The sequence below is a fragment of the Eucalyptus grandis genome, chromosome 2 (assembly GCF_016545825.1).
Source record: "Eucalyptus grandis isolate ANBG69807.140 chromosome 2, ASM1654582v1, whole genome shotgun sequence".
Classification (NCBI taxonomy): Eukaryota; Viridiplantae; Streptophyta; class Magnoliopsida; order Myrtales; family Myrtaceae; genus Eucalyptus; species Eucalyptus grandis.
Window position 1 is genome coordinate 4,990,098 of NC_052613.1, and position 16,146 is coordinate 5,006,243.

At 39.2% G+C, this 16,146-nt stretch overlaps 1 protein-coding gene across 1 annotated transcript; it reads right to left on the minus strand.

Moving 5' to 3' along the window:
- Positions 1 to 86: 86 nt before the first annotated feature.
- On the minus strand, positions 87 to 9,135 carry LOC104419191 (YLP motif-containing protein 1). Its single transcript, XM_039306698.1, has 14 exons — positions 7,951 to 9,135; positions 7,674 to 7,851; positions 6,850 to 6,962; positions 6,623 to 6,724; positions 6,167 to 6,236; positions 5,605 to 5,660; positions 3,905 to 3,955; positions 3,614 to 3,718; positions 3,391 to 3,435; positions 3,097 to 3,104; positions 2,791 to 2,897; positions 1,340 to 1,545; positions 741 to 827; positions 87 to 438 (listed from the first exon to the last, which is right to left on the minus strand). Exons 1-14 carry the CDS (start codon positions 8,443 to 8,445, stop codon positions 268 to 270), a joined length of 1,794 nt encoding a protein of 597 aa, XP_039162632.1. The 5' UTR covers positions 8,446 to 9,135; the 3' UTR covers positions 87 to 267.
- Between the last annotated feature and the right edge of the window lie 7,011 nt (positions 9,136 to 16,146).

The following is a 16,146-nucleotide window of genomic DNA, read 5'->3' on the forward strand; positions in this document are numbered from 1 at the left end:
GCCGCTACGGTTTATGGGCTAGTGCCCTTCGAAGAAGATACAGTACGACACAGAGAAAACAATGAACGATATGACCCGACTTAGGATGGCGAAAGGAGTTATTTCATTAATTTTGAGCGAGGACTTCCCCTGTTACAGCTGAAAATTTCAGGGCAAGCCAAGTTACAGCGTTTGCTAATTACTAATTTACAACAAATGCCGCTAAATTACAGCCTAGAAAAGAGGCGACATAAGAATTCAGGGGGGCCTAAGTGGTTCCGTTGTTCTCTACTCCTCCTCCAAATCAAGCCCGCCAATCCGCTGACGCCTCCTGTCAAATACTACTTTGAATGACTCGCGTTCCGCCCTGATTCGCTCCTGGAACATGCTCCTCTGTCTCTTCAGTTCACTGCTATAGCTCCCCGTCAAATTACCTTCTTCAGGCAATGGGTTCGTCTTCTGCAGTTGCAGGAGCCACACACAAGTAGATTCAAGAATCAGCTAATGAAAGTAAATGATAGGACGAGAAATATGTACGCCGTTACTCGGGATGCAGGGGAAAAAATGGCATTTTAATGGATCTCAGAAAAATAAGTCCAACCAATCATTTAAGTGGCGAACGTGCAGCCCTATGGCTATTTACTTGCATCTGAAAGCGCACTAAAAGGGAATAGCGATAGGAAAAACAGAAAAATTTGTTTCCCTTTAGTATAATTCAGACTGTTCAAGATTCAAAAGGTTATCGAGGCCAATTTACCCACCAAGTTGTATCCAGCACCCGGTCCAATCACCAAAGACGATGCATTGGCCTTCTTTGCAGCACCGATCAAGAACCCAGTATTTTTAGCCTGAAATTCATAACATCATGTACAAAAAGTGAGATGTAGAAGAGACAAGAAAATGTGCAAATAGCTGAAGGAAATCTAAATTTGCATTTTCAGTTTATCCAAAAGGAGGTTTATGCCTGAAATTTAGCAGTATATCGGGAAAGAGATACTAGAAGACTCACATTTATTAGGGACAAAAACAGAGATGCAATTGCCAAAAGAAAGTTGTTTGTTTGCCAGGGAACTTTTATATGCCAAATGTTTTATCAACACCTAAGCGATATCTTCAAGCAACCTTTGCATGATATCCATCGATTTAGTTCTAGGCCGAAAAGCTTTCACTAATCAGCCGTGGACAAACTCCACAAAACTCTAATAAGTAAATTAAACACTAGAAGTACAAGAGGTTCCACAGTGCATTTATAATTATTGACTATGAGATTGCACTTAAACCATATGGCTTGGCCAGCTAAAAATAACCTCCTCCAACTGTACTTATTTAGAAAACAATCATATGAAAATTTAGAAGAGACCTGATCACCCCAGCGTACAGATTTTCCTCCCTTGCCATATGTTTGAACCAAGCCAGAAAGAGCAGATACACTGGTTCGCATTTCGACCTTTTCTTCATTTTCATGTTCCTCTAGGTTCTCTGACCACTTACTCCTACCCAATTCTCTCACTTCTGTTACATGGTCTCCTCCTCCATCCCCTCTCTCCTCATCTTTGGAGAAATCTCCTGAAAATATTGGGGAAACAATGTAAGCTAAAAAACCCATCAAAACTGGGAACTCACAAATAAAAGGCATAATGCGTGTCAGATAGTACAATAGCAGCAAAATGCAAAGCACAAAAATATTTTTTGAAATAGTTAAATCAACCAAGCTCCCTAAAGATCTGGAAATGAAATATCACAAGAAGATATGCGCCAAGTAATTAATTTATATAGAAAGCACCAAGAGAACAGCTGGAACTCACATTATGAGTTCTCACAAGCAAACATTTCTACCAAGCAAAATAGCATCTTCGTTAAAAAAACCAGTTCCTTCATTACCCAAAGGAAATAAACTGAAGATAACAACTCAGCTTATTTTTTATTGAATGGATCATACTTTAAATAATAACTTTTGGACAGATTTGACTCTAGGACTGCAGGATCTTCTCTTTTTCAGAGACTCATAGACATTAAATCTGTTTCACTATGTTGCAATGGAAGCACTCCTAAATCCAAGCGATTTCATTGGTTGTCGTCAGAGCATAGATTGCATATAGAATTAGAATAATGGTAAAGTGCATTTAAGAAAATCTAAGCATCTTCTTATGGAAAGGAGAAGGTCACCGCATAAACTATATCAGAAAAGGCTGCTATACTGTTCTCGGTAAAGTAGTTAAACAGCTAGTGGAAGAACACTATGGAGAAGAAGCGAGTTTCAATGCTCCCCAGAAATTTCTTTCAGTGCATAATGGACGCATTTGGTATAGGCCAGGTCAACGACATGACATGAGATTAGAACATCCGAAGACAATTTCTACCCCAGTGGTAGTATCATCAACACAATAAAAAGTTACAACTTCCAGATTATAGTAGGATTACCACAACCAAAAAACTACTTTTAGATGCGATAAGTCAAACAACTCCAGATTGAATCCCAACGACTAACTTCACAGTGGATCCAATTTTCATGACAAGGTTTCGCATCCATGCTCCCAAAAAATTGAAAACTCTTAACACGACATTTAGCATGAACAGATGACCTTCACATTGAAAAACAATTTTCATCGCAACAAGGACTCAGGAGTATGCTTCCAAAAAATAGAAAACTCTGACATGACAGTTAGTATGAACAGATGCATACATATAAAATGTTTGTCGGATGATACAGATCAAATTGAGAAGGGCTTTCATATCCAAAGCTCAGAATTTGACTAATCTTTTCCTGAATCAATAAATCAGAAGAACCATGAGAGTGAACTTGAAATATACCATGTGGTGCATCACCATCAAAAGGAGTATCCTTGGGATTCTCTAATTTTTTTCCTTCCACTACAGGGTAGACTTTCATCCTGATCATCCTCCATATCCATGTCCACCTGGAACACAGGAAACTATATGAGATTCCCAGTACTATCCCGATCTCCCAACGAACTAAATTGTAATGTAGACTTCATAATATTCTCCAAAGAGTTGACAAAAAACGAATACAACATATTCATCTTCCAGAAGAGTGGTGGTCTAAACTAAATTCCACTGATGGAAGATCATTTACACCTATAAATCAAGGAAGCATACTGAAGGGCCTGTTAAGACAAATACTACCCACCCATGCATTTAGCAAAAATTTAATAATGGTCAGAGCCTTTACGGGTTAAGTAAACCAAGAAAGTATCAATTCACAGCTGAAAGACTTGTTATTGGCAAACTTGCACGAAAGATGGCTTCACACACTATGTGAAATACATAAATCTTCTCTATTCATGTAGCATAGATTGCTATTTTGTGGATTAAGCAGGTCGACACAAATTATGTAGATCATTATGTAGATCCCACTAAGGTGCAATCAAACACAAGTGCATGTTATATTACCTCTTGAATCCCACTTTCCTTGAGATCATCTCCATGGAATAATGACTGCCATGCAATAGAATGACACAAGTTAATTGTATTTCATGAACAGAAACGTGTAATAAATAACCTATTGTATTAAATGAACACAAAAAGTAATAAATAACCTTAATTCGCAGAGCTCATAAAACTTTTGTGTAACTCTCTAAAAATTAGGATCTAGGAAAATTAAAGGCTCTCAAACCTTAACATCAAGTTGCCAATATAAGGCTGGGGCTTCTTCCCACTGTCCTGCCATCTTTTGTATGTCATCAAGGGTAAAACCATGGACATTCCTAGCAGCACAACCCTAAATCCAAGACAAGGCAAGTACATCATGCAAAAAGCCAGGCAGGAATAACCAGACATATGTAAGCCACACAATCGACAGAGGGCCCTGGCCACCCTGCCTAAATCAAAGCTATTATATCCAGGATTTCTCTAGGAACTCTAAGCATGATACTTTGAATAGAACAAAGTTAATGCAGAAATTCACCTCCGGGTCCTTGTATGCTGCTTCTAGAATGTAAACTTCATAGCCTGATGTCTGAAAAGAGAAGGGAAAAATTATAAAAACCAGAAGAGAATATGAACAACACATTGTGATGGAGCTACCATCACAACCTATAATTATAGAGAAACTAAAAAGGGTTCAGTTTTAGCATGAGTATTTCCCACTTCTCCAAAACCATGCTCTCTTCCACATTCTCCTCTCCCAGTCTATCAACTCATGCCTTTAAGATCGTAAACTAGGAGCCTCACTAAAGATTCTGATCAGGATGAAGATTTAGTCAAGGAAAAGTGGCAATGAGTTGGAAGCCCTCACGAATAACACAAAATTTCCTCCATCACCTTTTCCTTAGGAAGGACTTAAGATTTCTCTGGATTGACTTTTACTTTTTGCTTAACCTAAACCTTGTAACTCACACACTTTGACTTTAATTAAATCCAAAACTCCTCAAACTTGCACAACCTTCAAATATTGATATGTAAATTACCATATAATCTTTCCAATATTTTTTGTGATTTGAATCATAACTTTGGTTAGACAGTAAAAAGTACTTTTTGCTTTTTTAAGTGTAAACAAACAGGCCCTTCAGTTCTCCATTAGAAGAGAATTAGTTGATCTGAACCAAAAGACAAGTCAGTGAAGACAGCCTTACTGGTAAATTGAGCTCTAGTTTGCCTGAGCACTGCATATCTAGATTCATTGACAAAGAAACAAAGACCCAGAGTGCTTGAGAGACTTCAACAAGTAAATATTCTCTGACATTATTGTCCCAGTAGTATTTCTAATGTTACTTTCAGAGACTTTATTTGAATTTAGGGATGCTACTCAAAATGAGTCTTGCCTAACCTCTGCAAGACCTAGTGGTACTGAGTTAAGGCCTTAAACAACCACACCCCCCCCAAAAAAAAAAAAAAAAAACCACCAACCCTACCCCTTCTTTTTCTTTCCTCCCACAATTACTTATGAAAAAGTGAAGGTGAATCTTTACATTCCACATCCGATTTATTTGCCTACCCCAAAAGCAAATCTAGATACTGCTGTGACAGAGGAAAGAGGGGGCAAGGAAAAGAAGATGATTCAGTAAATGTAGGAGCAGTTGGACAAGGAAAATACTGTGTCAAAAACTCCAGCTTTCACAGTCAATCTTGGTACTTTGAAAAACTAGAATTGTTCAAGCAGGCCCTGTGAGGCTGGAATGTAGGGGATTAAAATTATGCTTTTCAGAATCTCTTATTTTAGCAGGCCCTCTCTGGTCTCCACTGCCTATTTGTGAAGATCAGAACAGGTAAATTATGAAGCTTTAACGTTTTTAATCAGTAATTAATGCACTTCAAAAGTCCAGCAGGAAATGGAGGACAAGGTTATCTGACAACCTATCAGTAGAGCCCCCTTAAACTAGTCCACCAAATATTTTCCCTTTACCTGACCTCAAAATGGTCCTATTAGGAATAGAGCTGGATACCCAGCTTCAAGATGTAAGACATAGACCACTGTAGCACTCAAGACGAATCCCAAGAGAATAACTGTGATTTAAGTGAACACAGCAACGAACACAGAGAAACATAAGGCAAATCACAAGAAATGTCACATACACAAGGACCAGGATCCCTAGAACATTCCAAGGAAACACGACATGTGAATGCAAATGCTCGCAGGGGTGGTGAGATAAGAGATTGAATATATACCTTCCCAATTGCCCAAAATTGAGCAAAATCAGCAACCCGCAGATTGCGGTCATCCACTAAGACCAGGCACACATACCAGGAAGAAAAGGGTCAATTGCCGAACCATAAACTGCATTGGTGGTTAGTTAAAATGAAGGCAGTGCATCGACACTGCATCCACTTGATGTAGAATCAAACTGTCAATTACTGGTCGCATGATGGTGAAACTAGCAACTGTTTTTTGAGATGTATGAATCTAGAGCAACTTGAAATGTCTTCTGCAATGATTAACCGATCCTTAAGATGCAACATCCTTAAGTGTAAAAGCACAATTCAGTTTTCTACCAGCAATATCACAGACAAAATTGAAAACACTACGTATATCCATTGCCACTACAGGCATCAAACAATCTAATCAAAGAATAGGGCAAAACCCCATCATCTTTAGAGTTCATCTAAATAGAGCTTGAGATATAAATATTTGCCTCCAACGGCACATAAAAAGACAAAATGGAAGTAGATATTTAAAATGAAACGACTCCAAATTTCTATGGCTGCATAAACCAAAATAGAATATTCATACCAATTACAAAGGTGAAAGTTCCCTCCTCAACAGTCTTTTTGTATGCTTTCAGCATGCTTGACCGGTAAGCCTAAAATTGAAAGAAAAGAGATCAACTACCCTTTTATATGACTTAAGATAGAACAATGTGAAGCAAAACAGAAATATCCTAGATTTCATGATTGCAGTACAGATGTATAATTTACAGGGGAAATTCAAGCCAAATCCAATTCAACTAGTATTCCTCCATTCAATTTCAATTCCTACATTTGACAATTATCAAGACAGAGATGCTAGAACAGCTTCAGATTGGTCTATTTCTTAAAGCTTGTTTTGTCTCCACTCTATGTTTCTACACCCACTTTTATACACTCCCGGTTGTTTACTACAAATTATAAGACCGTCTTGTCTTCTTCCTATGTAATTTCTCCATTGCCAGAAATAATAACCTATTCATCATACAGACTAATGCTTTACCTCCTCCATTTCAGGTTCATAACAATACTCCATCACTTTTTTCATAGCAGCCTTCTTGCCTTTGCTTGCAGCTGAAGACTTTGAAGCTCCATTTTCATCAATCTGAAAAAGTAGATGAAGATTATGAAGCTCTTCACAAAAAGAAAACCATGCAATGCCGTAAACAAAAGGCCAAAACATGAAAGTCAGGACATATATAGCATCAGAAAAATATAGAAATTCCAAACCTTTTCAACTTCGGTCATGAAATAATCATCAATAGAATAAATTCGTGGAGCACTACCACCATTTTCAACCTCAAGGTCCCGCAGCATCTTGGCTAAGTAGCTCTTTCCACTTCCTGGCATAAACAAACACATCAACCATAAATATGCTTCCCAATTGACAGTAGGTGCATGACCAATTGCATCCTTCTGCTCACATTTTCATGTCGATAGCATACAATCATGCACATGACACATAGCTACGATTTTTTCCTTTTTTCAGCCAAAAAACATAACAACAGTAGATATCTACATTTGCTGGATGAAAGTGATCAAGCTAACAGATTTCTAAACACAGCCTCTCCAGCAACTACCTCAACACTTTCCAGATAATTTACTAAATTTCACAAATCTTTCTCAACCCCCACTAATCAATGAGAACATAAATGATCACACGACCAACCATCTGACAAACATCAGTTAACAAATTTCCACTAAATTTAACATCTGTGAAATATACATAAGTATGACGACATTGGAAATCAAATAGCTGATCTCTATCAGAAAAGTGTCATATTCTTGGCCCTTACTGAATTCACCAATTGGATGTTTTCACAAATTTCACTACAGATGTGAAACTTAATAACATGCAGTGACCCTGTTTATTTCCACCCACCATAATGGCTCCTAGAATATGACTAGCCACAATGCATACGGCAACAACATCATTTCAAGTTTGACAAATCAGAAGCAGGCATTCACAACTGATTTTTAGTACAATTAACACTCAAAAAGCAGTCAACTTAATATAAAGGTAAAAAGAGCAGAATTAAGATCATATATTTTACCTGGAAGCCCTCTAAGAATTATGACAAAATGATCAGGTCGACAGATTCTATGAGGTGGCTTAAAAATATGGGAAGCATCGACAATTTTTGGCTTCTGCGAAGGCAATTGCTGTGATGGAAGCTGTGGACCCTGCCCAGAATACTGCCTCATCGAGTTCCCTTGCATGGCCTTATATTCCTTAAAAAGTGCCAAACAATAGATGTCGACACATGATCAGCATAAGATGGACCAACAAGATTGAAAAACATGTAAAGAAAGGACATATAAAAACCACACCTCTGGGACAAAGCCAGCAGACACAGTAGGAGCTTGTCCACTGCGGTAATAGTGCCGAAGGTGATGATTCCCAGGTGCTGGAGGGTACGTAGGAGACACTCTAGAAGAGCTCGAAGGCAAGGGAAACAGAGAACTCAACGATGGTGAATGCGCCTTTTGTTCTAATGAAGGGTAACCGGACGGATCAAGCGGCAGGGGTGGTGGAGGAGATGGAGGGAGAGGAGGGCGGGCAACGTTCATGCCCGGCCCAGCAGGATGCGGCGGGTAACCTCCTCCTGCGCCTAAACTCGGGGCACCATATGGAGCCATTCCAGGGAAATTCTGATACCCAACTGGACCATGATTGGCATAAAATGGCTGGTTGCCTTCTCTCATCTCAGCATGCGCCAGGTGATTTTGCACCTGCCCTGATTGAATTGCATGAGGCTGATGCGGTGGCTGATAGCTACGACCGAAATCGTCCCTCGAAACGCCACCGCTCTGGCCAAGATACATTCTTTCATGCCGGGAACTTCAGCCTGATACTCATTTGCGCGTTTCTGCATATAGTATTGCTGTTCACCGTCGGACGGGATACTTCCATTCCCATAGCTCTTCTGCATATTCTTCGCGCTCAATTCGCCCGTCCCATCCCTGCTAATATCAAAACCATACCCCGCGTTCCCGCCAGCCGCGGCCCCGTGATCCCGAATCAGCTTCAATCGGCGCTCGTCGTCGAACGAAGCCCCAGCAAAAACGTCCCGATTCCCATTGGCGTATCCGCTCAAGCTCGGATCGCCACTCGGCTCCGCCACTCGCATCTTCTTATAGCTCCTCTCGCCCTCCCCGGCGAACCCATTGGCGCCGCCGTAACCATTAGGGCGGAACCGATCGGGGTGCTGCCCGAGATCGCCCCTGCCGTGATCGGGGTACCCGTGGCGGTGGTGGTGATTCCTCGGATCGCCGAACCCGTGACCGTAGTACGGCTGCGGCGGGGGGGGGAGGGGAGAGACGGCGGGTCGGTACCCGAGTAGGCGAGGGTCGGGTCGGGCGGAGGGAAGCCGGGGGCGGGATGGAAGGCGGAGGACGGGGGCGGCGGCGGCGGAGGCGGCGGGGGCAGAAGGGGAAGTGGGGGCGGAGCAGACGGGGCAGGGGCCGCTACCTGGAGGAGGCGCGGGGCGCCATGCGCGGTGATCGGGATCCATCGCCGAGGCGGAGCAACGGGGTTTTCATAGACGACTTCTTCTTCTTCTTCTTCTTCTTCTAGAGAGAGAGAAGAGAGAGAGGGAGATTTAGGGTTTCTGAGACGAGCGGGGAGAGGGAAGGAGACCGCGCGGGGTTTCGGGTCTGGCGAGGACGAAGGCGGAGGACGAAGCAAGCGTACGTTGGTCTGGTCGAGGTGCACGGGAGCGGGTGTGCAACCGGAGGCCGACAGCGACAGATCTGGACCGTCAGATCACATCATTTTCTCTGTTTTTATTTTTTTTACAGAAAAAAAGTGCGGCAAAAAACCTTAACCTATCATATTGTATCATAAATGATTAACATCCTAAAAAATTAAATTGATACATTTATAATAAATTTATTAAAAATTAATTTTTTAACCACGAAAAAGTTAAATTGATACCTGTGATGAATTTATGCTAAATGATCACAAATTATACACTTGTGACAATTCACTCTAAACTAATTTATTCAACCGCTAAAAATCTTAAATTTGTACATTTGTGACAAATACAACCGTAGCAAATAAAAAGTGAAATAAACTATTATGTGACATCTAACTTAATAGTTTAATAATAAAACTTAATAAAAATTAATCATAAGTAAATTTATCATAAGTATGCTAATTTGGGGTAAATTTTATCAAAAAATATACTAGTTTGAGATAAAAATTAGTTTTAGGTAAATCTATCATAAGTTTATCAATTTTGTGATTTTTTATGACATGAACATTATGACAAATATTTTAAAATCTTTTCATGTCATTACTTCCATTTTAATGTGATATGAATATGACGTGGCATTATTGATCAGTTTTTAAGAATAAGCGACATTGATGCAATGCTGCACATCATTAAAAGTTAATAAAAGTAAAACCTGAAAAGGCCAAAATAAATCAAATGAAAGGAGGCAGTGATTGCAGATGATCGAAGCTTCACCGTCGATCCGATGTGGTCCAAGTAGCGGCATCGTCATGTGGTCAAGCAATGATCCAAGTATGGGCTGAGCTCAATGTCTTGAACATTGATATTTTCAACCCCACCACCTTTAATCGCTCAACAATCTGGTGAAGTCTCGAGGTCGAGTGGTCATGGGGTCGCCAGCTTTGAATCTAAATTTGATTTCAAAGCTCGCGGTCGTCGTGGCAAAATCTGGTTTATGAGTTCGTGGCCTCTAGATTATTGTCTTCAAGAGACTAATCCCCCATGTTACATTTACGCAAATTTGAAATCTCGTACCTAAGAGCAAATGATGACCACCTAGTGGATGGTTGAGCGAGTGCTAACAAATGCCATCGAAGGTCTAGGTGGTGATGGGAAGTGACAGACAAGAGTCGAAGGAGTCACTAGAGTAACTGCTAATGGAGCTAGTACTAACACTTAAAATAGGGTAAATAGGCGTTTAAAAGAAACATTGACAAATAAATGTGGAATAAAATAAGTTGCAAGCAAATTTTAAATGAAAAATAAAATCAGTTTCGCAAAACACCAGACTTCTGATATATATTTAGAATATGTTGTATGATAAAACAGACTTATGAGATAACATGTAATTGTGCAATAAACTTAAATGAGGAGAGTTAAGAGATAAGAGAAATGCATACAGATTCTATAATAGTTTGGCTTAAATCAAGTCAATGTCCACTCATATTGACAGTCTACTAGCTGAATTCCACTATATTATCAAGAATAAATTATAATTTTAAGTATAAATATTTAATAATAGATTACACTATCTCACTAAGTCACTATTTTGATATTTCTCTCATGATCACAAACATCTAAACTCACGAAAGGTAAGTGTATGATTAAAGTTTGCTCAGATTTTGAAATTTTAGATTTTACGCTTCGTCTCTTACTTTCTCTTCGATCCTTGATCTACTTAAATATGCATCCACTTCTAAACTAGTTGTTGGACAATATCTAAAGGATCGCCTCCCAATCTACCCAACAAATCTATATCAATAAGATTAAGTAACCGTTGAGTGACAAAGCAAAATCCCAATTGATTTTAATCACTCATACAAACGAGAAAATATTCAATGGTTGGTGAGCGTCACGTGACCCGCCTACCTGGCATATACTTATCTATGTGGATCCATTGATAAAATGACACGTGTAATCTGAAGTCAAAATAAAAAAATTACTTTCTCTCTCTCCTCTAAGGCTAGTTGCAGGCGACACTAGGTTGAGCAGCCATTAACGGCTCTCTCTCTCTCTCTCTCGCTCTTCACATTTGAACATGGAGCTCTTCGTCTTCCTTCCCGCTCCTCACTCACCTCAAGCCCTCACGCCCTCACCCTCTTGCTCTTGCGCTCCTTCTTCCACTTAGACTTCATTCGTCACTGTCGTCGCCTTTCGGGCTTTAATGATAGAAACCACGAGTGGCTCGATTTCGATTTTGGGTTAGGCACGTCGTCACCAAAGCAGAAGAAATTTGCAGCTACTGGGTCGCAAGCCATCTCGGCCCTTACACGCTGCTTGCTTCATTTGTCGCCATTGTCACCTTTTTGGTTCCGGTGACATAATCTGCGAGTGGGTCGGTTTCATTTTTCGGGTTCGGCTGTGTTGGCATCGAAGTGGAAGAAGTTTTCAAGTGTTGGGTCCCGAGCCCTCTTCACCTTCACACGCTGCTCGCTTCGTTTGTCAAGGTCGTTGCTTTTCTGGCTCAGGCAATAGAAACCGCGAGTGGGTCATTCTTGATTTCGGGCTCGGGCATGATGCCAGCAATTTTGAAGCCAAAGCAAAAGAAGCTTGCGACTGCTGGGTCTCGAGCCTCTCCGCCTTCACAGTTCTCTCGGTGTCTTCACTAGACAGATTAGCGTATCCCCTTGCCATCGCTACCAGATTCTCTCCCACAAAATGTTAGAATCGCCATGCTACTCCCCCGTCCACTTAAGGATGAAACCCGCGAAGTGTCGTGTCCCAAAATATGTGATGTTTGTGATGTTTATGTGTAGCTAGTGTGATTTATTGTCTAAATTTTGAGCCTAAACAATCTAGTTGAGTCGCCCACCATTCATTCGATGAAATGCCTAAACTAGGTCCACTTTCTTTAATTATGGATTTACTCGTTTTGGTTTTTCTTGTGGCGGTTGACGAAGTTTGGTTTGGTGATAGTCCAACAAGTGACTAGGTGTTGTTTAGTGGAGATGGAGATTGGCCAACATTGATTGGCATGGCCAAAGATGAAGTCCATCGCCTTTGGTTAGATCAGAGTTTCGATTAAACTCCCTTGCCTTAATAAGATAATAACATAGACACGATCGACTATAAGATTTTTTTTTTTTTTTTAGCTAGGAGGATTGTTGGTTGCGTGACCTGCTAACTAAGTTTTTTTTTTTTTTTTTTGCTCCTAGTGGCGTGCTTTCAATATTAAGCCTTCCAAATAGTGACAGGTTTGATATGCTCCTGGTGGTGTGCTTTTGTTTTGCTTCATTGAAGATTTTGATGGATGATGTATTTTCAACAACAACTATGGTGGCGCACGAGGGGCCAATGCTTTGGCTAAAGGGTTGGAGGGAAACAAGTCATTGAGGGTAAACCACTCATTTTTTCCATTTTTCTTTCTTAAGGATAAATAGCTCGAATTTTGGTTGGGAATTCTGTTATTAGAATGTAGTACATGCTCTTGTCAACAAGTTCTATAGTTATATATATTGTGCTAACTATGTGGGCTCCATAGAACAGATAAAGATGGACCACATTTCAACTCTGCAGGAGCAAAATTTTTTCGTCTCTAGACAACAACAAACAAAGTTGTTGAAGAAAAACTCAACCTCACAAGTTCAAGAGTGATTTCAGATAAGGTAATGAGTTTCGCTCTTACTTATTTGATTGTCTTTGGAGTTAACATTATTTTTTGCGCTTGGTGATGGAATTCTTTTGGTGTATTTGCTGATTTATGAAGCTGATGGTAATGTAGGTATTGAAGCTGCACTAGGGAAGCATGCAGCACCAGCTGCGTGCCCATTTAATATGTGGGCACAAGAAACTTTTGGGGCATAATCATGTTATTTTGAAGAATCACACCGTTTTTCAAAGAGTGAGGAAATTAGGAAATTACAGCTTTTTCGGGCATTCAATATGCTGGAATGTTACAATCATTGCAACTACTGAACAATTCCAAAGACCATGAGATATGGTGGCGCCTTTTATGCCATAACATATTGTGGCTTATAGCTCTAGTTCTAGATTTTTGCTCAACCATTGTTCTTACTTTTAGCTCATGGAAGTTTCTCTCCATCATGTATGATGAATTCTTGTTCTTGCCAAGAATATATGGCTACTTGATAACTTTCAGGTGTCACACTGCATATCTAGATTTTCATGTACTTGTAGGATGTACTTGCTCTCTGCAGAGACATGGAGCTTGGAGAAGTCTCTAAATTTTAATTTAATAATATTATGAAAGTACCAAATATATTTTACTTCTAACCCAATGACCACTTACACCCCTTTATTTTTACACGTACCCTTCATGCACCTCTTAATGAAAACGCCATATGGGAAATATCAAGTTGTCTTTGGGGACGCAATTTACACTCTTATTTAGAGTTTTGAGTGATTTGGTTGATTTTGAACGTTTTAAGTAAGAACTTAGAATCTAAAGAGTGATGCTTTTGAAAAGAACGTGATGTTTTCGTAAATAGGAACATAGAGATACTTGGTGTTTCAAGTATATATTTGGCACTTTCAAAAGCAAAGATACATCGGTAGTCAAGAGGCCAAAAATGAGTCATATTTTTGATAGTTTCCAAATAAATTCTGTAGTGCTCCAGCTTTGTATTTCCAAGTCATACTCGGGGACTATAATGTAAATGCTCGTTGCCAATCAATCAATGTGTACCCGTTAATTTCCTTGGAGGAGACTCTCCACAGTGCACCCAAATTGCTATAAGAACTATGAATTTCAATATTTGGCAATTGAGTCGAAAGGTGTAAATATTTTCTTTATGAGCTATCATATCAATTATTCTCCGAGAGAACTTTTGCAAACATGGATGACACAAAACTTTATACTCAAAAACAACTTTCATATTTGAGGTAATCTTACGGCAAACAAACATGATTGCAATTAGACAACATAAATTTGGGTTTAAAAAAAAAAACAATGCAGCTTATGGACCACGTAATAGCTAACTGAATCTTGGTGGACATAATCACATACATCACTATAGCCAGATTTCTGCTCATCCAACCATCAGGAAGTACAAACAAGGTTATCCATCATCCTATTGTTAAATACATGGAAAAGGAGATCGAATGCCTGCCAAAATGATGGCCTCACTTGTGGGGCAGTTTTTGTGTACTTTGTAGTGCAATTTCGAGCACTTGAAAAGCTGCACTCTCTTCCCTAGCCAAGAGCAAGCTCACCGCTAGGTCTATCAACTCTTCCCAAGCCAAACCTTATATCTCAATATGAGTATCTACCCATTTAACCATGTCAATATCTAAACTAAAAGATACATTTGTCGGCATTTTCCCGCTGACAAGCTCCATCCTATAAACATCACTTTTCTTAGCTGCCTTCAAGGAATATACATACTTTGAGAGAAAGCAAAGCAACGAGTAAGAAGAACCTGTACTATTTTTCCATATATTATGAATAATAAACATTTAGATTGGAACAAAACGACAAAGACCTAGGAAGTAGCAATTTGAAAATACCTAGAGCAATATAGACGTACCACCCCGCAAACCACGAATTGGACTCAGTGTCTAGTGATTTATGATTCTAGTTTCACAGAAAGTTTAATTCACATCATTGGATCCAAAAAAATGGCACAAACTTTCTAAAGTGAACGAGAGTAAAGTAAGGATTTTTATCTTGTGTAGGAAAGAATTCGGTTGTGATCACACGTCCAAATTGGGCAAGGACAAACCTTAATCTGCTTAGTAAAGAAATGCAACAAATAGTTGTTACAAATATGATCTCTAATGGGCAAAGTTGAGCACATATCAAGTATAAACTATGGGAAGCTGCTCCCATTATGCAAAAAGAGAAGAACTAAGAATTATGCTATTTGTTGATGTTATAAAACACCATCAATTAACGGTTGTTGTCTTCATTTGCAAAAAAGACTGTTGTCTTCATCCACTAAACAAAAAAGACTACTGTCTTCATTTGCAAAAAGGAAAAAAAAAAAAAGGACAAATTTCAAACCATAAGGATTAGTAAAAAAAAAATATGAAAAAAAAATGATGTACTCCTCACTACATGCCATGTACAACTTAAATACAACCATATTAGAGGTACACAAAGGAAAGAAAAGGCTTTTCTCATCTCACACACCTATTTTGAGATGCCTCTTATGCATGAGGATTCATTTCTCTTTCGCTTCTCACTAGTACTCTTCAACCGAGTATTTTGTATATATTTTGGCCTTCTCTGAAGAGGATCAAGTATTTGAATTCCACAGTTTGCTGCATATTCAGATTCATCATTTTCCAGCAAATAATTAACATCATCTTTATTTGTGATATATTGCATTTTGTTCATTATACGAGAGTGAAGATCCATCAAGGTTGTAGTTGCAATCTTCCCTGTAACATCATGATTTGCACTAATGTTCATAACACTAAAAGCCAATTACATTAACCTCTTCGAGCGCAATGTCTTTGACTTTCTCGCATCACGAGAGTTTTCTCCAACATCATTGTAATGATTACTTCGTTTTGCAGTTTTTGTCCACCTCTTCAAAATGTATTGTGATAGAATGCTTGTAAAATTCACAACATGTGTCAAGATACATAAAGTATGCCTACACAATCATTATTGCATTTCAAATAACTTACAGCTACATGTAATGGTTGAATCACCTGGACAAAAATGGATAATATACTTTATTTCACTATTTTCAGCTTCCAATATATTAGTGTGTAATGGCCCATCAATTTCTGATCTAAAAACATGTTCAGACAAAGAATGCAAGAACTCATCCCGGAACTTTCTATAAATGACACGTGTGTAGACATGTGCAACATGTTTCAA